At 36.2% G+C, this 23361-nt stretch overlaps 1 protein-coding gene across 2 annotated transcripts in view; it reads left to right on the plus strand.

Annotated features, from left to right (window-relative positions):
- Positions 1-23361, plus strand: part of cdh13 (cadherin 13, H-cadherin (heart)) — a 319293-nt gene that overhangs the window by 272669 nt on the left and 23263 nt on the right. For both annotated transcript variants that reach the window (XM_016480972.1, XM_016480973.1), the window contains one exon: positions 16418-16560. In XM_016480972.1, the coding sequence (XP_016336458.1) occupies positions 16418-16560 (143 nt within the window). The remainder of the gene's footprint in view (positions 1-16417; positions 16561-23361) is intronic.

A 23361-nucleotide genomic window follows, 5' to 3' on the forward strand; every position in this document is an offset into this window, starting at 1 on the left:
CACATTTTTTCAGTTCTTGATCTCCCTTGGAATCAAACCCAGGACCTTGGTGCTTATAGCTCCACAAATGTTTGAGCTACAGGAAAGCTAATGTTTTAAAATCAAAAATCAGTTGTGTGCTTGAGCACATTTTCTCACACTCTTCTTCTATCCCTCCTTTGTTAATTCCCTCAACCTTCTTTGCTGTAGATGTGGTGTGTACACATTTGCATTTGTTATGTGATCTCAGTGTAAGCTGTGCCACGCTTGTTCAGATCAGGAGAATTTAAACAGGCTCCTGTGATTCGTCGTGTCCGCTGAGCGTGTATGAAACTCACAGTATGAAACTCGTTGTGCCGCTGTGATCATGTGCTCTGCCATTATTACCGCTCCGTCCTGCTAGTTAGAGCGAGCCCTCCTCATCACGAACCATATGAGCTCTCTCCCTTCTCTTTGTCATTCTGTCCTCTCTTCATTCTTCATCTCTTCTATATCCGTCCTCTCACTGCCTGCCTCACCTCTTTTGATCTCCTTTTGCCAGTAAAAGGCCCTTTGAAGTACCATAGCTTTCACCTGAGGCTATAAGTGGCAGGACTGAGTAAGAAAAAAAGAACACGCTGCAGCAAAAATGAAAAGGAAGGACAGAGGGAAAGCTTGAGAGAAGCTGTCTGTCTTTTTTTTTATCTAGTGTTCTAGTATCTATCGTCTGTCTGTCTGTCTGTCTGTCTGTCTGTCTGTCTTGTTCTAATATCTATCATCTTTTGGTATGTTTATCAGTCTGTCTGTCTGTCTGTCTGTCTATCTGTCTATCTATCTGTCTTGTTCTAGTATCTATCATCTTTTGGTATGTTTATTTATCTATCTATCTGTCTATCTGTCTGTCTGTCGTTCATTCTGTTGTTCTATCGTTCTGTCAGTCGGTCGGCCTGTCTGTCTGTCTGTCTATCAGTCTATCATTCTATAATTCTGTCATTCTATTGTTTTGATTGCAAAGTTTGCCAAAGATTGCCCCCTAGCAAGGGCAAAGAGTACAAAAGAAAGTGAAACCCCATTGATCTGTCTTTCTACCTGTGTCCCATGGTACTTCTTAAGGACTGCATTGTAAAAGATATGCAATCAGGCATCCTAGATAAAAGACAAAAAATTAAAATGGCTGCAGAATTAGTAGACTTATCAAGAACTACAGATTGTGGAATTGTTATTGTGAACAACAAGAGTATTATAGCCATTATAGACCTTTGATTTAAAGCCTGAAGAAATGCTGTTAAAAGATCAAGCTAAATAAAAACTGTTGTAATTGTTTATATAGTATTAGTTTTTATTCTAAAAACATAGGAATGGTTCTGCTTCTAAGAGAAAATAAAACATCCATTGTTAGGTCTTGTTTGATGTCTGATTCTATTCCTTTTAATGTATCCTCTAATTTAGTTTGAATATTCTAGATTTTCATTTGAACTGACAGAAATGGAAACGATTTGTCCATACAGACATATTGTTCTCTGGATTTATCATAAAATTGCTTGTACAGGAACCACAATGCATAAGAGTGCTTTTCACATCCTGCCAGTTTTATCACTCTATTGATAAAAGATAAAAGGAAAATGGTCTAGAGGTATTTATTAATTCGAGTTTGTTTGTTTGCTATTTATCGATTAAATCTTTTTGGTGAATTACAGGAAATTTCCAGATCCAAGAATGGTCTGATTGTTTAGGCTCTAATAGCAGTCCATGCATTTTGCTTGATATTTTTGTGAAATAAAACACACTTCAGGATCATTATGCTTTTCAATGGCTCTTTGTTATAGACATGTTTGGAGCTCTCATTTGAGCTCAAATCAGTCTTTATGCACCGTTCCTCTGAGTGCTCCTCTGAATGAGTAATTCAGAGGAGCATGTCAGACAAGGTTAAGATTGTGGGGTCTCTGATGTGTTTGCTCAAAGGTTTTTAGAGTTTTCTTCCATCTCCACCCCTTTATTTAGCTCTGTCAGGCTTGTCAGGATAAGGTGAGCTGTGCATCATTGCTAGCCTGAGGGAAATCACAAACACAGACTATCAGAATTATGGGAAGAGTCGTTGGGTGCAAGCTCCCTAACCGCCACAGGTCGTTAGGAGTGATGCTGAGGAGATGTCTGTGAAATACACTGGGTAGAATTTGTAAAATAGATTAAATTCTATTTGCATTAGATTGTTAACAAAGTTTTTGTTGTTGAAACAGTGGTTGCTTTCGCAAATACTACCACCAAGGTTTGGTCTTATACACTCGCTTTTAAGTTTCAGTGTCATATTTTTATAACACCGAAAGATACTACACTTCAGTCAGTCATTGTTATTTCTGGAAATACTAGTAGTTTGTAGCCCATATCTGCTTCTCTTAGTACTTTTTTTTTTTTTATGTTCAGCTTTTGGGTACAAGAACAATTGAGGGTGCAAACTTTTTCATCTACCCATTACAGTTTAGTCTTTGTTTTTTTTTTTTTTTTGCATGATTTTTCCATCTGTTCCATAACAATCAATACATAGGTATTGGGTATTTTAGTATTCCTGCGCAAAACAAAGAGGATCTTTAATGAGCACCGTCATATCTCAGTGTCTGTATGGAATATTATAATAGCAGGTCTTGGGTAACGGTTGTTCCCCTGCAGAGTACCATTCACAGTCAAAATGTAGCGCTTTCCCCTGGATCAGTGCATAAATCCCAGTCCAATTCAGCTTCAAAGCTGTCTTTGAGTTGATCTTGCTCCAAAAAAAAAAAAAAAAAGTTTCAGAACAGCCCTGTATACATAATTCTCAGTTTGTTCCTCCCTTTGGCTGTGCCGCATTTTAAAACTCTGAGGAAAGGAGGAGAAAGACACTGAAAAGACGGCTGGAGCCTGTTTGTGTAGGGAATTTCTCCCATCTCTTTATATACCGCATAGTCAAGATCAAGACACCTTATTCCTGAAGACACTTATTATTTACATGTTCTATAGCTTCCATGTTCTACAGCTACTAGGAATTTGCCACAATGTGCTAAGTATTAGATATATTTCTAATTTAAAAAATCTATAGAATGTAAACATTTACTATTTACTTTTTTTTAAATACACTACCATTTAAAAGTTTTAGAACACCCACTTTTTCAGTTTTTATCTGACATTTATTAATAATTCAGATTACTTTGAGATTAAATCACATCAAAGAAAAAAAATAAACAGAACAAAACAGAAACAATAAAATGTTGTAGATTAAAAAAATATTAATGGAATCTTTGTGTAAAACAAATATAATTAAATTCTAAATGCATAAAACCAAGCCCCTACATTCTGAAATGCATCACATTATGGGTTGTGAACAGCATTTCATGTTGACATTAACTCATTGCGTATTAATTTATTAAAAAGAGAAATGTTCTTTAAATGTACTGCAGCTGAATTAATTCAAGGCCTTTTGTATGATTTTATGAGAAACAGTTTCAATGCATGTTAAATGATGATTCACAATTCATTCTACACAGCATAACAATTCCTCATCTGACTGTAATATCAAATATCTATTCACATTTTAAAGCAGATTTAAATGGTAATATTGTATTGGTGCACATTTATTTCTCCATATGCGCGTTAGAGTGTTCGTAAGAAATAAAAAATAATGTTAATGGATGTATCTTTGTCAGCAGTGAAAGCTGTTAATTTATGCCACTGCTTTGGACACAGCTGTGCAGACACGGTATCATCTGTGCTGATTTAGTGAAACACTACACAACCTGCACTACCATGCTTGATATATCAAATGCTCATCACTTTGTTTGTTTGTTTAGTGATGTTAAGTTGTTCCTGACATTGCTGTTCACTCCTTAGTGCAGGCTGGGAAAGTTATAGTGATAGTGACATTTAATGAGATGCAGAACATGTATTTCTTTCCTCTCGCCCCTTTGCTCTCCTGACCTACAGGATGTGACTGAGCTACTCCCTCCTTCGTGTGATCTGCTTCCGTTGCACCCTTCTCTCATTAGTTGTTTTGGAACTGCAGTGCTCAGCAAGTACTGAAAGATGACAGGCCAGTTTTCTTCTCATTAGAGCAGAGGATCTCAACCTTTGTATCTTCAAGGTCACCTAATGTCAAAGGTCCCCTCTATTAAACTAAAATAAGTTAATTTTGTTAGTGCATGTTTTTTAAGAAGACAAAATTAGACATTCACTGTAACATAAACTCACTTGCTTTGCTCAGCTAGCCTAAAACTTATTAAAGGAAACACGGTTAAAAATCACTTGAGAAAGGTAATAAAACTAAATTTGCAAATATGTTTTAGATCGGCTGAAATTTGTTGGCAGGACAAATGACAAATTTGTCAATTTAATTTCCCAAGGTTCTGTGCTGCCAAAAAATGTTGAAATGAGAACTCAAAATACACGTAAATGTACATGCTCTTGATTTACTCCAGATAAGTCATTTTTTATGTAGAACTATACCTTCGTATTTAGAGGAATTGGCATTTTTAATATAACATAAATTAGTTTAAATGATTTTAAGACATCTTGCTGTCCCAGCTTGTGTAAATGTAATTGGGTTTTTTATGGTGTTGCAATGACACATAATCCATTTAGATGCATAATGTTTTTGTAATTGCACTTGACTTGATTGTTCCTATAGTGCATTATGTGGGTGCTGTGGGTTTGACTTTGTATATGTTAATGTCTCTTTGTGTGTATGTGGTCGAACCATTAATTAATCACCAGTGTTAAATTAACTCTTTTGTAGAGTTAAGTTTAAGTTTGCTGTAATTTGTACACGTTGATTAATCACCAGTAATTGTATGTGTGTGCACTGTTTATCTGGAGGTCCCTCTTCCTCTATTCAACAATGCAATACTGTAGTATGGCTGTCTGTTTTAATTAACGACAACTCTGCTGCCTTCACATCTCGGGAAACTCAGAGGACCACAGCGACCCCTTATTCTACCGAGTTCCTGGAACTTAAAGATTGTCTTAAAAAATAAATAAAACAACTATGCGGCATTCAGAATAATCTCTTGTGAGCTGCACTGAGAGTTTGGTGACAGCGGAGGAGGGAAGAGTTTGGGCTGGTTCATGTCAGGTCTCGCTTACTCTGCAGTGGCTGCTCAAAAGAATAACTGCACTCAGAAAAAACTGAATTAATTGTGATAAATATGAAGACGCTTGGCCTCTGTGACTCCTTTCTTTATGGGAGTTAACCATTTCTCACACAGAAACAAGATACGGTTGGTTTTCCTCATTAGTTCCACAGTGTCAGATATAATTCCAAGCTAGTTTCTTATCTAATTTCCTCGCACAGGGCCAGTGAAGTCCTCATGATTGTTTTTTACATTTTATTGAATGCTGATATGTCAAATAATTCAGATTTAATATTGACAAAGTGTATTTAATTTAAACAGCCTAGACCCACGTTTTGATATTTGACCTCTGTTTTACAATAGAAAGGTTGTTGGTAAGAGATAGTACTTTCTTTACTTACTTTTGAGTGATTCCTCTTTGTCTTGATTGTTTTTCCAAAATAATTGGTAAATAATATTAATAAACTTAATTAAACATCATGTTACTCAGTTATTTGCTACCATTCAAATGTTTGGGGTCAATATGATTTTTTTCTATTTTAATATCAAAATGTAATTAATTCCTGTGATTGCTGAATTTTCAGTCTTCAGTATTACATGATCCTTCACAAATCATTCTAATATGCTGTTAGACTAATAATATTTATTAATATTTTTTTTGTGTGGAAACCATGATTGATATTTGTCTAGGATTCTTTTATGAATAGAAACAACAGCATTTATTTAAAATAGAAATATTTAGTAACATTACTATATTACTTACTTACATAAGCAAACATGTCTTTACTGTTACTTATAAACAAGTTAATGCATCCTTTGCTGAATAAAAGTGTTTAAAAAAAAATCGCACTGGCCCTAAACTTTTGAATGGTAGTATACATACAGTACATATATCCGGCGCAGAATAGAGTACACATTTAAAGTTCTTTCAGCCAATAGAATCACTTTGGGGTCTGAGGGGAATAGGAATCTTTGAAGGGAAAGAAACTTGCAAAACTCTGATTGTGTGCCGCAGGAAGCCATTTTGGCTAATTTTCATGCAAATTCATAAAATATAGGCTTGTCCTACGGAAATAGACAGACTGCAACAAAACTGTGTCTGATCTCTCTTTCCTCTTGACATTAATAATGAGTAACGTGGTATTAGTCTAGGGAACAGTTGTGAGAGACAGTCATTATGCGGTTAAATAATTAAAACTATCCAAAAGGTGCCAACAGGAAAGACTGTGAGTGGCAAGGCCTCTCTGAAGCATGGATAAATTGGTTTTCTCTGACTTAATTACAGGGTTATGATTTTCAACCGATGCAAAGAGCTGCTTTTTGTGCCTTATTATGATAATAAATTAGATTTTATGTATTGCATTGCTGAGGCATGATAATTTATGGAAATGAAGCCGAGGTTGTTGTTCCTGTTACCTCGGTTATACAGTTCAGTTCTCAGGCAGTGAGCTCTTAAAAAAAAAAAGTGTGAAAGAGATAGGGGATATATCTGGGAGTGTGTGTGGTGTGTCCGTACACTTGACTGCTGATACCACACAAAGAGCTTTGATGATTCTCACAGTCTTTGCTTAAGCTTACAGTAATCAAGTGAACGTTTGTCTGAACACATGCTCCTCAATCCTCAGTGGCTGAATAAACTTTGCACAGCTTGGCACATCTTTGCTTATGTGAGTCTCAGTTGGAAACACCATTGTTCTAAGAGGTCCTAGCATCACGTCCTGTCCAGCTAAATTGCCTCCCTCTAACCAGGGGGTACTTAAGGAGGTTCCAGATGGTACATAGACCTACACGCTCAGGAAAAAAGTACGGAACTGTCACTGGGGCAGTACCTTTTCAAAAGGTGCTATTATGTACTGTATATATATATATATATATATATATATATATGTGCTGTGTGATAAAACTGCACATTTTAGAGTTGCCTTTTATTGTGGCCAGCCTAAGGCACACCTGTGCAATAATCATGCTGTCTAATCAGCATCTTGATATGCCACACCTGTGAGGTGGATGGATTATCTCGGCAAAGGAGAAGTGCTCACTAACACAGATTTACACAGATTTGTGAACAATATTTGAGAGAAATAGGTCTTTTGTGAAAAAGTCTTAGATCTTTGAGTTCAGCTCATGAAAAATGGGGGCAAAAACAAAAGTGTTGCGTTTATAATTTTGTTCAGTGTGTGTATATGTATATATATATATATATATATTTAAGGTACTAGTATGTACCATTTAAGGGTGCCACCACAGTGACGGCTCACACTTTTTCTGAGAGTGTAAAACAGAAATTATGATTTTTTTTTTAAATCTAATAATAACAAATGATATAATTGCAGATATATAAAATATTGTAACAATGCAATTGCTAACATGATATAACAATAATTGTACAGCATTTATTAACTTTGGTTAATGGTGTTAATTTCCATATACACTGCTTTCTGCATCATTGAGCCAGTAGGTGGCGACAAACTCAATGAGTTAGTCATTGACTACGTTTACATGGACATCGGTAATCTAATTATTTTTCCTTATTCTAAATAAGACAATATTATGATTAAGGTGTTTGCATGAGTTGCTTTTAGAATATTCCTTTCATGTTCCTGTTTTACGTGTCAGTACATAGATAATGGTACACATCATCACGTCCCCATGCAATGCCATCCGACGTCCCCTCCATAATTTCATGTATAAACATATAGTTTGTCTTCGTTACGATGTCATATACAGTTTTGGGTGTTTAATTTTTATTTTTACGAAAGCTTTAAGTGCAGTTAATTATTTGTCATGCTATATGTGCAAGCAGATGATGGCGTTGTTAAAGCCATGCTCTTTTGTTTGCCGTCAAACGGTTGACCACTGCCATGTGTATCCTGTCGCAAAGTGCAGCGAAAAGTCCTACACGACGGTAATAGTGTGATTAAGGTGTGTCAATGTCTATACTGCACTTAGATAATGCGACTGAAATAGGAATACTCCACATGTCTTAATTCGATTTCTTTTTAATTCGAATATGACTTTAGCCGGATTAAGATAATCAAAAATCTGTTTACATGGTTGATTCTTAATCAGAGTATTGTCTTAATCATGTTAAAATCGGATTATTGTTGTCCATGTAAACGTACTCATTGAGTCATTCTTTCTACCAAATCGTTCAGAACAAGTATTCATTTAGGAATAAAACAAGTGTCTTCATCAGTTGGTCAGTGAATCATTCCCACAATTGGTTCTATCAAAACACGGAATCATTAATGTGCGACATTACATGAGTGAATCTTTGAATCATTCCCTCAAGCAGTTTGTTCAAAACACAGATTCATTCACTATCTGTTTCTTGAAGACAACAACATTTTTTGCTGTGGCTTTGCTTGGAACTTTTTTTTTTTTTTTTTTGAAAAGAGCAGAAATAACTGGCAATCTTGTGACCAAAAATTGATATTGCATGTAAAACAGATAAAGACATTAGTACTGCTTAAATATATGTTGATTTATATTAGTTAACATAGCATTAACAAATTATTTATCTAAATACATGCATATGTATAATTATTATGTTATATAATTTGTCATCACAAGAATAATTGCATTTAAAAGTATATTAAAATAGAAACATTTTAAAACGTTTAAATTGTAATAATATTTCACAATATTAATGTTTTTACTGTATTTTTTATCAAATAAATGCAGCCTTGGTGAGGATAAAAGACTGCTTTTAAAAACATTTTAAGCATATAAAATATTAAAGTATATATGTAAATATTTGGTAATATAAATGGAGTTTATACTTTGAAATATAAGTAGCTTGCAACTTGACAAGCTGCCTTTTCAAAGTTGATTACCCAACCCTGGAGAAAGTGTGTGTGTGTGTATACTGAACCTGTGAAGGCTGTCAGAGGGTTAAGCAACAGAGTGAGATGAATGGACGGTGAGCGACAGTCTGAACTTTAACGAGCTGTTAATGGACAGGCTGGCAGAACGGACTGCACCCACAGAAGGGGTCTGATTCCCTCTGAGTCTGACCATGGCTGATTGATGGGCCGTCTCCCCCGTTTATATTTTCCTGCCTCCCTGTCACATTTATTTCCTTTGTACAGCTCTTTCTGCCAATATGAAACCGAAATATCTGCAGGGGTGACAACGGCAATTTGTCGCAGACACGAGAGCGGAGGGAGAGTTTATGGCACAGCTGTTTTTCATCAACCTCTGCATCTTCGCACACTGATCTGGGGTCCGGCGGATGCACATCTGGGAGTTGAGTTCAGTTTAGCTAGTGGGAATGAATCCCACAGAGAGATGAACTTAGAACGAGTATGATGCTGAGTTTGGGAAAGGCCATTTTCTTTGTTTTTCTCCCTCATTTTTATTATATCTTCACTCAGAAAGAGATGTCCAGTTCCAAACCACACTGCAATCGAATTTCAATGGCTAAAAGTAATATCCTAATGTGTGCATCCATCCTATTTTACAAACACAGGACGGTCAGCATTAGCGTAAGTTTGCCACTTGCTCGTCCCTGCAGATGTATGTTTTCTGATAAAGAGGCCTGTTTTTTTGGGCTATAGCATGAAACTCAGCTCAACGGAACAGTAAAAAGAGAGCACACATTAATATTTGAGCAAGGTTTCACATCAAGTCTAAAGTTTCAGCACAAAAAAAGCTCAAGAATATGTGTGTGTGTTATCTTTATTTGCTTATTTATTACAATTTCATTTAATGCTGTTAGTGGCACAGACGTTGTGCACTTTAAATCCACCTTTTATTATTTGCTTCTATGTAACATGGATCTTTATTGGAGAAATCATTGGTTTACACAGTCCACAGTTCAATGTGTGAGGCAACATTGGTTTCTCCTCACATAGATCCACTCCTGAGCACAGACCAGGAATAAAAGGAGCAGAATTTATGTACAAAGATGCCAAAATGACCCTCCTGCAGCAGAGAAGCTGTTTGCTGCTTTCCCCTGTTTTCTATTAGAAGGTAACGTGGAGAAAAGCCCCTCTGGCCTCCGTGCCGTCTCAGTGATACAGAAGCATAAATATGCACCACACCACGGGCCCTCTCCATGCCTGACACATCATGAAAGGGTGTAAGGAGTAAAAAGTATATGAAAAAGTGGCTCAAGGAGAGGCATTTCTTACATTTTAGATTGTGGTGAAGAAGAATTGGTGTTTTTTTTTTCTTTGTGGGTTGAAGGCCAATGTCCTAACCTGGTGAAGTGAGCTTGTATGTTTTGTGAGCAGTTGCTATTGTGCACTTGTGGCCGAAATAGAGGTTGTTGTTTTTTTTCTTTGTGGGTTGAAGGCCAATGTCCTAACCTGGTGAAGTGAGCTTGTATGTTTTGTGAGCAGTTGCTATTGTGCACTTGTGGCTGAAATAGAGGTTTTTGGTTTTGTCATTAGGAAAAGCAGCCGGTTGCATAAAATGCTTAGACTAGTCTTACAATTAAGTCATCCCCCCCCCCCCCAATTGTGGTGAAGAAGAATTGGTGTTTTTTTTTTCTTTGTGGGTTGAAGGCCAATGTCCTAACCTGGTGAAGTGAGCTTGTATGTTTTGTGAGCAGTTGCTATTGTGCACTTGTGGCTGAAATAGAGGTTTTTGGTTTTGTCATTAGGAAAAGCAGCCGGTTGCATAAAATGCTTAGACTAGTCTTACAATTAAGTCATCCCCCCCCCCGAAAACTGGCTATAACTTAAGTCAGTTACTATACATAAAAACTTTTTGAATCCAAAAAGTAAGCTTGATTACCGCTTGAATAAATGCTAGTTGGTCAGACTAGTTCTTCATAGTGGCTAAGTTTATGCAACCGGCCTCAGCTTTAAGGAACATTAGCACAAGGTTGTGCATGGACATCTAATGAATTGTTAAACATGCGTCAAGTCACATGCTAAACACATATGCGGCCATTTTTTTTTCTTTTGGATGAAAATATTAATTTCAGCAAACATTTCATGTCATTTTTGATTTATTCTGACTTTAATGGCATAATTTGAATCCACAAAAATATCCTTATAATAGAAATATGAGTGTTTTAAATAAAACTGTCAAATTCTTTCTAAAGCATTGCACATTAGTCGTTGTACTAATCATTATTACATTGTTAATGTCTTTTTTTCTCATCATGTGTTTGTAAACAGTATATTTTAATTAAAAAACATTTAATTATTACAGGCATTCCCAGACTTTTTTGTCAGCTGGACCCCATTGAACCTCTAAAATATTTATTTGAAGTACCCCTGAGATTATAAATTAAAAGGGTAGTTCAACCCAAAATGAAAATTCTGTCATTATTTACTCCCTTCATGTCATTTTATAGGAACAACATGAGGGTGAGTAAATGATTAATTTTTGGGTGAACTATCCCTTTAATATTTAAATGACTTAACTACACATTTGCATGTTCACGACGGTCACAACATGCAGGTAAACAACTAAAATATTTAATCTTTTCAGTTACATTTTAACTGTTTTTATTTTAATTTCAATTTTTTATGATTGAATTTCTTATTAGCTTTTCATAAACTCACAAACTCCCTGCAGTTCCCTTACAAACTCCCAGGGATTTGCAAACCCTGAATTAACATTATGATGCTCATTTTCTGTCTATCTTTAATAAGATCTTTTATTAACGAGCATTTTCTTTAGCAATATTGTTGATGAGATTAACACTGCACACATGCACACAAATGCAATTTTAAGTGGGTAGTTATTTCTGCATGCTTTTCCAGCATGTGTCTGAAACAATTTCTGTCAGAGACTGGAGACCTGATACTGTAGCCAAAAAAATATCTCAGTGCATAATGCAAGAGACCCATGATGTTCTGCATCAGGATTAATGACCGAGCTACGCTCAAGACCGGCCACACACTCACAAACTTACTTTCTTACTGACTAAATTGGATTCTGATGAAACTTTTGAGTCTTTCATCCTTTCGCTGTGGACTTTGGGACTAGAGAAGGTCCGACCCAGATTCTCCTTTAGACATGCTGGCAAATCATTTTTTTTTCTGCTTCGTTTCTAGTGTAAGCAGAATACTACAAACAACTTTGGCCAAAAAGGCAAGGACTTTGTTGTACCCTTAGTTGTGTTGTTGTAATTTGTGTCATAGTGTGACAATGTGTGGAAATGAAAACGTCTACATCAGCCGAAGCTTTGATTACGGGTGAAAAGTCTTTGACAGCTTATTTATGGTCATTAGCACGTATCGTTATAGATAACATATTAATTTGCATAATGTATTTTTAATGACACGCTAATGACATTGAGAGGAGGCTAATTGAGAGAAGCGCTTTGTGTAGATTAGAAAAAAAAGCATTGTTAATGAAAGAGTTTTGTACAATACGTATGATCAAGCATCTAGGCCACACCCCCTTTGCAAACTTTAAGGCTGTCTGATTAATGGCTTTGTAGAGGGTCTGATAAACAGATTCAAGAAATGAAATATCCATTTGTTTTGTGTCAGTATGAATGGCAAGTTCATCTAAGTTTTTCAGAGTGTGCTGTCGAAAAGAAATGGAGGGTTATCAGTGCTGTGAGCACATGCAAAAAAGAATAAGGCCTTGACGTGTGTGTGTGTGTGTTTGTTTGTGTGTGTGTGTGTGTGTGTGTGTGTGTGTGTGTGTGTGTGTGTGTGTGTGCACTGTCGAAAAGAAATGGAGGGTTGTCGGAGCTGAGACACTAAGCGGCATGTGTGTTAATAGATCACCTGAACATTTATAGTCAAAGGCATTGAAAACACGGATGGTTACAAAAAAAATCACCTGAAGATTTTTATTATAGTAGGCTTAGGCTATATATATATAAAAAGCCACGCTATTCTAATATTTGGGCTTTGTGTACTTGTACAGTATGTGTGCTAGCGAATTGCACTTTGTCAGACATAAAGCCATTGACTGCATTTACAGCCTTTGTGTCACACTCCAGGCTGGAAGAGAGTTTTCTAACAAATGCCAGCTGATTTTACAGGAGGATTTTACAGAAGGAGAATACAACCTATTCTCTTGCACATCTGAGTCAGGATGTGAGGATATGTTTACCCAGAGCAGCGTGATGCTAATCTCATGCTAGCTTGTTTCTGAGGGCTTGCCTGCGTGAATCAGAGAACATTTCCCTGAGATGTGATAGAATGCTGATAAGCTAGAATTGCTTTGTGAAAGGTGCTTTTTTGCTGTCGGAAGGGAGTGCAATGGGGTACAATGGAGCTACTGTAAAAGCTATCCTATTTTGGGTCTCAATTGGTGTCAAAATGTACAGCTATCAAAAAAGAAAAAAGTACAGTATATTTGTGTTAAAATGTTTAAATTAGTTTAAAAATCATGTAAATATACTGCTGCTCAAGAAGAATTTTCTATTCATCAAAGAATCTTGAAAGGAAAAATATATTATGGGTTCCACATAAAATATTAGGCGGTAGAATTTGAGAATGTTACTTTACACCAAATCAGCAAATGATAATCATTTCTGAAGGATCATGTGACGCTGAAGACTGGAATAATGGCTGCTAAATATATATATATATATATATATACTTTAAAAAAAATCTTACCATCCCTAAACTTTTTTAACTGTAGTGTATGTGTAAAAGTTTGTACAGTACATGCATATTTTACAAATCTTAATCAAATAGTAAGTTTGTCTTGAATATAAACTTACTAAACTTGTTATTATAGGAAGAATCATGTGGTATAGACTGACACATAAAGTCCACTCTGTCTTCATTTTCCAGTTCTGTTTTTGCTTTAGTGAGAACTGCAATTTTTTTGAAACCCTTAAGAAGGGGGGGGAATCATAATTGGTTGTGTGAATGTTTATGTTCTTTTGGGAAAGGTATTCAGCAAGAGATTTCAGAAAAAATAAAATCCCCTTCTCTGGTTTGAAAGAGTCTCTATGGGTTTCCTAAAAGCAGTAGAGCCGGAGAACTTGGCATTTCATTTTGTGTGTTTGTTTTTTAATTTAGCCTGTAAATCAGCGACTCAATTCCAGATTTCAGCACTACTGCGACTGCGTTTATCCAGTCATACATACACACATGCTTAGGTGTTCTGGAGGTCATGCGTGAGATATCATCACATGGTTACCCAATTACAAAACAGCTCATTACTCTTAGAGGTGTTGCTGCAGGTCATTTATCATTCCTACATGTTTCAGGGGCTCTTCTTGCTCCATTTCTTCTTATTTCACTTTCAACTGACCTTCTTGATAACCCATCACCACTCTGTAGTGCTAATGCTTGAGGTCATGTTGCTTAATGGTTAAAAATCTGCTCTGGGATAGCACGCCGGTTCTGGATGCGAATGGAGTAGACGCATCTACCTCGTGTTCCCTGTACAGATTATTCTTTGTTACTATTTAATAACCCTCTACTGGTTTATCTTTTCGAATGTAATTGGATAACACGGTTAATAACGAAGGAAGCAGATAATGGCATCTAAATCAGCAAAACAAGCGAAGAAAGACACTACCGCTAAAGATGACGCGCCCGCGGCTCATGGCGAGGTTAGCATGTCGGCCTTAACTAGCTTATTGGAAGACCACAGGGCCGCCCTCTCTGCCGATTTCAAAACTGCTTTGACATCTTTAGAGGCAAAACTTGACCTCGTCCAGGCTGCGGTATCGGACCATGGACCACGAATAGTATCACTGGAATCCAACGCAGACCTCCTCAGCGAGCGAATTCACTCGCTGGAAGCGGTATGTACCGAACTAACTGAGAACTACGCTAAACTCAAGGCCAAAACAGTGGACTTGGGGGGACGCAGTCGGCGCAATAATATCAGGATAATTGGCTTACCGGAGGCCATTGAGGGTCCTCGACCCACAGTGTTCTTTTCCGAGATGCTGTCGGAAATAATGGGCGAGCAGGTATTGCCGTCACCCCCGGAACTTGACAGGGCACATTGCGCTCTGATCGCTAAGCCGAAGCAGGGAGAGAGGCCGAGAGCGGTAATAGTTCGTTTTCACCAGTATCAGATCAAGGAGGTGGTGATACGAGAGTCCCGTAAGAGAAGAGGATCTTTGCAGTACCATGGAAAAGCGATCGCCATTTACGACGACTACAGTCCGGAAGTTCTGGAGCAGCGCGTTCAATATCGTGGGGTAATGGCAGAGCTTTACAATCTGGGATTCAAGCCATCTCTTCTTTTCCCCGCAAGGCTGAGGATCTGGACTAAGGAAGGTGAGCTAAAGCTGCTGGCATCGGTGGATGAGGCTAAGAAATTTTTGACGGCTCACCGTAATGCCTCTTAAAACGCAACGATGTCTCTTTAGTACACTTGAACGGTGGACCTTGACTGTACTTACTATGTAACATCACATGAATGGTTTACTATTCATTTGTAGTTTGTTACATCATGCGGGTATTTCTGCGTTTCTAAAGACTGTTCCGTGCTGTTGCATTTGATCTGATTTCACTTGCTGAATTACATTTGTTATATAATATTTTTCGTTTATTTTTGGGTGCTATCATAATTACTGTTAGCATGTTTTAGACTACAAGTTTCGTTAACTTTAGAGGAGATTCTTATTTCTCTTTTTCTTTTTTTTTTCTCACTTATTTTGATTTTCCATATGACTATTTTATTGGTAAAATGTTTAAGTTCGAGCTAAGGGTCGTTATGCCATGGTTTTGCTCATTTGTTAAGTCTACTGAGTCGGCAGATTACTGGAATTACCCGCGGGGAGGCCGAGCACAATGTAACTTTATATGCAGACGACCTACTGCTTTTTATCTCTAATCCACATACCTCTCTGCCTGCAGCTCTATCTTTGCTTAAGAATTTTGGTCGGTTTTCTGGTTGCATGTTTAATCTGCACAAGAGTGAATTTTTTCCTATTAACAAGGTAGATGCACAATTACAGTACTCTAACATACCATTGAAACTAGTCAAAAAAAGGAGGAAGAGTGTAAAATACTTAGTTATTGTTCTAGAAGGTAGTTTTGCTTCTATTGTAATGTTTTTTGAGGGTTCGGTTGATTTAGTGGGAGGGTTGGGGTTTTTTATGGGGTGGCATTATACTGTCTTTGCACTTATGTTTTGTGCTCCCTTGTTGATTTTATGTTATTTTACTTTTTGTAACTTTTTTGTTTCCATTCTTATGTGATTTAGAATGTAAATATAAATAAAAAAACTTTGAAAGGAAATCTGCTCTGGGAACCAAAAAGATGTAGGTTCGAATGCCGCAAGGGGTAATCCATGAACTATCAGAATTGTGTTCTTAATCAAGACACTCAGTTAGTCAGAGGGGATTGTCCCTGTAAAAAGTGGTCAAATAAACTGAGAGAGATTTTGAAATGCATTTTGGTGAACTTTAAAAGCAAGACTCATTCTAAAAGCTACATGTGTAACTGTTAATGGTCATGTGTGCCTTTCAGGTTCACTGTATTGAGAGACCCAGCAGACTGGCTGATCGTGAACCCCTTCAAAGGCAACGTCACCACCAGAGCCATACTGGACCGCGAGTCTCCGCATGTTCACAACAACCAGTACACCGCTCTCTTCATGGCCACAGATAACGGTAGGACTTTTTTTTTTTTTTTCATGGGACGTTATCCACTGAGGTCAAATGTGATGTAATAACTTCTGATGTGAGGTAATGTGAGATGTGATTTAGTCACTAATCACTATGTTTACTTTCTGACATTTAGTGGGAAAATGTGGGAGATGAAGGTCAAAGAGCCTATCAAGAACATGCTGGGTCATATACAACCCTAAAATCTAAAGGAAAATAATACTATATATTTTGCATATTGCATATTATAATTTGCATAAAGTAAATCAAATATGTTTTTGTAAAATAAATAAGTTTGTTGCAGTGTTTTTCCTTTACTTAGGATTTACTTAGGATTCATATAGTCATTTTTCAAAGTCGTTATGTGTTACTTGCCATGTCTTTGTAATTATCGTTTGTAATTATCTTTGTAATTTCTACACACACACACACACACACACACACATATATATAGAATTTAATTAATTACAATCATCATTAAGAATTGTAAATATATTAAAATGTCTAGGTACATTACAGTTCACAATTTGGTTTCATTTTGAGGAAATGTGATAAAAAATAGACTTCATAATAAATCTACTCTTGCTTTTTCTTTTGTTTTTGTGAAGAAACACAATCTGAACAAGTCTTTGGTGAGATTTTCCCTTCAACAATGCTTTGTACAATGAAATAGCATTGTCAAAAGCAAGGTCTCGGCATGTTTCTGAGATGTCAGATCAAGTGGCCTGATGTTACTTGTATCACTGACACATTTCACTGTGGAAAATGTTATGATGTGCCTAAAAGAAGGCCGGCCAATGGAGCGGCTAGCTTCCTGTGCTAATAATTGGCACTAAACCTTTTATAAATGGCATAGACATTTCAAATACAAAGCGATTATTCTTTTGTCTCCTCAATTGCCGTCGAAACTATGCCAATATCAAGGTGAGTCCTTTTTCTAGGGTTCTTTATGCAAGTCATCAGCTGTGCTTAAAACGGCTGAGGTGGCGTGGCCACGGATTGTTCTCTCGCCACAGGAAATTACACGCTTCTGCAGGTCAGAGAACACAGTCTTTGCCTTAGTGCTCTCTGGGTAGTATAGTCATTTCTCTCACTTGGCATAAACAACGTTTAATTAACCTCTGAATGATTCATTTCTCAATGTCACATCATCTGACAGGGATACTCAGAGGTATTAGAAGAAGAAATGTTCCCCTTCTCTTTCTTTTCTCTCACTCTCTTTTGGAATGTTTGTTTGTCTGTAGAAGGAGGTTGGATGTGGCATTTGAGAGATGACAGATCCATTAAATGAAACAAGCCAATCAAAACACAGTTCAGAAGTGCCCATATTTACAGCTTTTCAATATGTGATTTCATACTGTGCAGATTTATATTCATACATGCTTTTAAGGGGGAATCGGTAAAGGCTGAATGTTGTGTTTGGAATAGCGTACAAGCATGCTACTCTTATTATTTTTGCAGTGTGTATACTGTGTGTGGGATGTGGTATGCAAATGTACACGCAATGCAAGACTCAAATGACCCACATTTGACAAATTGTGCAGTACACAGCAAACAGCGCACACTGCACTGTATACCTTAATATATAGTGTGTTTGAACTACCATTTTCAGTGAGAATGGTTTGCTACAGCATTTATTTATTTATTCTTTTTAACATCTCTTTCTTGAATCGTTATTTGACTAGACTGCTAAAAGTCAACATGAAACAGCATCTACAACCCATTTTACGTCTATAATGTTTCTGAGTGAAATACGATACAAGAAAATAAAAGTAGGATGGCAATTAATGTATTGGTTCAGATGGAGTTTGCACTCAATTATTGAGGCTAACAATTTCATTACAGAAGAAAAAAAAATCTTTACATTTTCAAAAGTTTGGAGTTGGTAAGTTCACATTTGTAATTTTATCAAATATGTTTCAAATAAATGCAGTTTTTTTATGAATTACAAACAACATTGACTTTACGAATGTCCCTTCTGTCTTTTGACCAAATTAATGCCTTCTTAATGCCTAAAACTATAAATTTCTTTGAAAAAATAAATAAATACATATATATATATATATATATATATATATATATAAATGACTTTACATTATCCTTTACATATTGCATACTGTAATATACACAGTATACAGTATGCTAGCATCACTCTATTTGTATCTCTTTCTTTCCTCCTTATTTTCTCTTCACATATAATTTAGTCAACAAGGTCTAAATTGCTTTCTGTGATCGTGAGGAAAGCTAGATTGTGAGGCCAGAGAAATGCAAGTGGCTTCGTTTGCAATGGAGAGGATATCAGGACAGGTGAACCCCACAGCAAAGTGCAAATAACATATAAGAATGGCACAGCTCAGACATCAATCTGAGTATATATGCAAATCCAAGTTTAACTTAAGATCGATAACGTTTTGATTTCATTCTCGTAATAAGTTATTAATCATTATTTGCCGAGGTTTTGAAAAGGTTACAGTAACTGCAGCTATGTGTCATATTTCAGAGTTGTTATTTGCATTGAGATGTAGACATTTCAGATGCAGACCAGAGGCTTATTTCAATAAATGTCAAATGCCCAAAATAATGTTTGCTTTGAGGTCACTTCCTGCATTATCTTTCTCTGTTTACTGGTTCAACTGAGTTCACTTGAATCAGGTGGGAGAAGTTGCCTTATTTTTAAGCACTGCTAAAGGGTAGTTCACCAAAAAAGAAAATTCTCTATTCAGAGAGATATATAGTCAGTCATTATTACAAAATAAATCAACCAAACATTCCAGTTGTGTAAAAATACTAAATATTAAAATAAAGGTATCAATAGTTTCCATCCTAGAGTATTGTGCAATAATGATGCGTGTACGTTATTACAAAGAAAAAAAAACACATTTGTGTAGGTTAAATGAAAAATATTCACTAGAAAATTATATTAAATATAATATTCTATAGCGAATATTTTTAATTATTATTATTTTTATTTTAAAGAAATTTATGTTTTTATTCAGCAAGAATGCATTAATTGGATTAAAGTGACAGTAAGGACATTCATAATGTTAAAAAAAGAATTGTTTTACATAAATGCTGTTCTTTTTTATTCAGAAAGAATCCATAAAATGGCTTTTTGTGATTATGGCCTTTTTTTTTATTCACTGAAAATCCTCCTTTCTTTCCTTGGTGTATTCATTAGAGTTCAATATGGAAGTAGACATCTCTGATTTGTAATCAAATGATTATTTTGAATCATTTTTTCAGTGAATTACTTGATAAGTGTTGTAGTTGAGACCATGAAAATATGTCTTGAGCTGTCTGGACTACAACACTACATTTGATCCAGTTCAGTCTAAATTATTTAGTTTTTGAGTTCAACACAATGAGACGAAGATAATCACTAAATAATGACTTACAATTCTCCAAAGTTATTGTATGGCTTTAGAAGACCTTGAATAGAACACACAAGACTTTTGGACCACTTTTATGATACTTCTATGCTGCTTTTATTGTTATGTTAGAGATTCGACCCACAAGTCCTCATTCACTTTCACTATATTTAAAATAGTGACCATGGTTTTTCTTCAAAAATTAACCTTTTGTATTTCACATGATGAAAAGTCATACATGTTCAGAACAACATGAGAGTGAGTGAATGATGAAAAAAATTCATTTTTTGGACGAACTATCCCTTTCAATTTCTCAGAGTTAATTTAAGTCAATAGAAAAGCTTGTCTTTCAGACACTCATGTCAGTTGAAGCAAATCTCTCAGTCTAATATTTGTCTTTGATATATATTATGCGGTGAGGCTTTGTATCAGCGCTTCAAACACGGTGCTAACATTATGCTTTCCTCCTTTTGTGTGGCTGTACGGATGTGTGTATACAGTGCTGAATTTCACACCGCCCGTGTTTCCCTGGTATCCCAGGCAGATCTAGTCTATCACAGACTCCCTATTCCTTGACAATCTGTCCGATGATTGCATGACATGAAAGTCACAGTGGTCACTAACAGGCTATCGATCTAGACTGGAGTCCCATGTCTTTATTTCAAGGGCTCAGATGAGTGTTACCTCTCACTCTCTCTGTCTGACCGCTGACCACAGAGAAGGCGAGAGCGCTGATTGAACAAGAATGATAGAAGGGAGAGGGAAAATGAGAAGATGCTGAACAGATAGAGGAGAGTGTAGATAAGACTGGGTGGAGAGTTGATTGTGTGTGTGCTTGTAAACTGTTTTCTACCCTTGTGTGTTTACACATATGGCTGCATTAAAAGAATAGATCACTCAAATGACTAAGATCATTTTCTCTGCTGATATCATTCCAACCCCATATTAATTTCTTTTTCTTCTGTAAAGCACATATGCAGAATGTATTTTTATTGTTTAAGGTGGATGATGATTTTATGATACACACACACACAGACACACACACAAAAGGCCTATATACCATTATTTTTTCTTATTTTGACATTATTGAGAAAATATGAAAGCTTTAATAATGTGGGATTGCAGGAATGGTGCTTAGACTGTGTGGGAAGAAAATCCCTTTAAGTCCAGAACATAGACTAAAATTCGGTGGTAGAAGTATGGAAAAATCAGTCTTACCAACCTCTAACCTGCAGTTGAAATAAATGGATCCATTTTGCAGCACCCAGTGTGTGAAGTTGCAGACTCACTGGAGTAGTGGGGAGCTGCTGAAGTTAAACACTTTTCTGAGCCTGGTGGGCTCAGTCTTGTCTGTCAGCCTGAGGTTAATGATTCAAGTCCTTACAACACCTGCTGGAGCTCAGCTCAGAAGCGTGGAGATGGAGGGACTGCGCTATTTCAACATTGGCAGAGGGTCCGTCGTTTAGAGGGCCTAATCAGTTGTTTCGGTGTGAGACACAGGGAAAGTTTCTTGTTCCTTCATTCCCCACTGTGCCAGCAGATGTTCACCCATTCCATCACTCTTCAGGGTGTGTGTGTGTGTGTGTGCGTGTGTGTGTGTGTGTGTGTGTGTGTCCTGTTTCCTATGGAAGATTGGTTAGCTGCATAAACTTGTGTTCATGCATGTTCTTATGTTCATACAGTCCTTGCAGAATTTGTAAGATGTTTAGACAAATGAACCTATATATAATTTTTATATATTTTTTGAAAGATGCTCACTAAGACTGCATTTATTTGATTCAAAATAGTAAAACAGTAATATTATGGGTTGTTTTTCTTGTTGGGGGGGGGGGGGGTTTACCAAATTTAAATTTTTTTTTTTAATATTTTTTAGAATGTAATTTATTACCGTGACCATAAAGCCAAATTTTCATCAGCCATTACTCTGGTCTTTAGTGTCACATGATCCTTCAGAAATCATTCTAATATGCTAATGTGGTGCTCAATTGTTATTGGTATTCACTCAGATATTATTAATGGTATTATTATCAGTTTTTGCTGCTTAATTTTTATTTTTTTTGGTAGAAATTTCAGGATTCTTTGATTCGAAAGTTCATAAGAACAGCATTTATTTGAAATATACATATCTTGTAACATTATAAATGCCTTTACTGTCACTTTTAATCAATTTAATGTGTCCTTCTGGGATGGATGGATGGATGGATGGATGGATGGATAGATAGATAGATAGATAGATAGATAGATAGATATAGGAAATATTTGAATTTCATCAGAGAGTACTTAAAAATGCACATTTTATAATTCTTATTTTTCCAAATATTTTACAGATTCTGGGGTTTGTAAACTTATGAACATAACTGTATAAGATTTATGTTCTGGCATAAGGCTAAAATTACATTTCCTTCTCAACTTGCTGCTTATTCAGTGATTTTGCTCCCTCCTTCATATAAAGAATGTGCCTTATTGAAGAAGTATTCTATGTAGGGCACATCTTCCTGCCCCTAGATATACAATACCATCATTAAATTTCACCTGGAAACATAAACACCATCAGATAGCTCAACACCACTCTTCTACGGAACAGCATGCGGTTGTCACATGCTGTGCTTTCATGTTATGTCACAGTTGCCCACGTCTTTGCATTTCATTTAAATACTCAACTGCTGATGTGCACTTGTCATTTAGGTGCAGGCAATGTATTATCAGGAATGTTGCTGCACAATATAAAAAAGGCTCTTTATGTATGCATGAGAAGTTTGCTTGGAGCATTAGCATATGCCTCTGAGACATTTGAACATCCACATTGTAGAGGGAGGAACTGCATTCATCGCTCCAGTGCTACCAATCTAGCTCCAGGGCACTTGTTTGGATAACATGATGTTTTCTACTATTCGGCCTCAACACCTGCCCTAGTTTTGTGCGGAGATTGTTGTTTAGTCCTTGCTAATCTAATGTAAAATTGTTGATATTGTTGAAGCCAGTGTATTAGAATTGGACAATCGTTCATCAAGGGCCTGATTAATGAAAATCTTAAGAAAAAAAGTTAAGAAAGTTCTTAGAGGGATAGTTCATATTAAATATTAAAATTTGGTCACCAAATAGTTTCTGGTCTCCATTGAATTCCATAGTGTGTTTTATATACTTTGGAAGTCAATTGAGACCAGCAACTCTTTGGTGACCCACATTTTTCAAAATATTATCTTTTGTGTTCAGCAGAAGTTTGTAACAACTTGAGGGTGAGTAAATAATGACAGAATGTTCATATTTGGGTGAACTATCCCTAAGAAGTTAATAAGAATGTGCATTTTTAAAAAAAAAAAAAAAAGAAAAACTTCTCCAGTTTCTCAAATATTTTCTTAACATCAACTTATTTTCTTAAGAATAAAATATCAGTAATGCATCAAAATATTTATTTATTTGTTTGTTTGATTGTTTGTTT

Source organism: Sinocyclocheilus anshuiensis, unplaced genomic scaffold (genome assembly GCF_001515605.1).
Source record: "Sinocyclocheilus anshuiensis isolate Anshui unplaced genomic scaffold, SAMN03320099.WGS_v1.1 scaffold93, whole genome shotgun sequence".
Lineage (NCBI taxonomy): Eukaryota > Metazoa > Chordata > Actinopteri > Cypriniformes > Cyprinidae > Sinocyclocheilus > Sinocyclocheilus anshuiensis.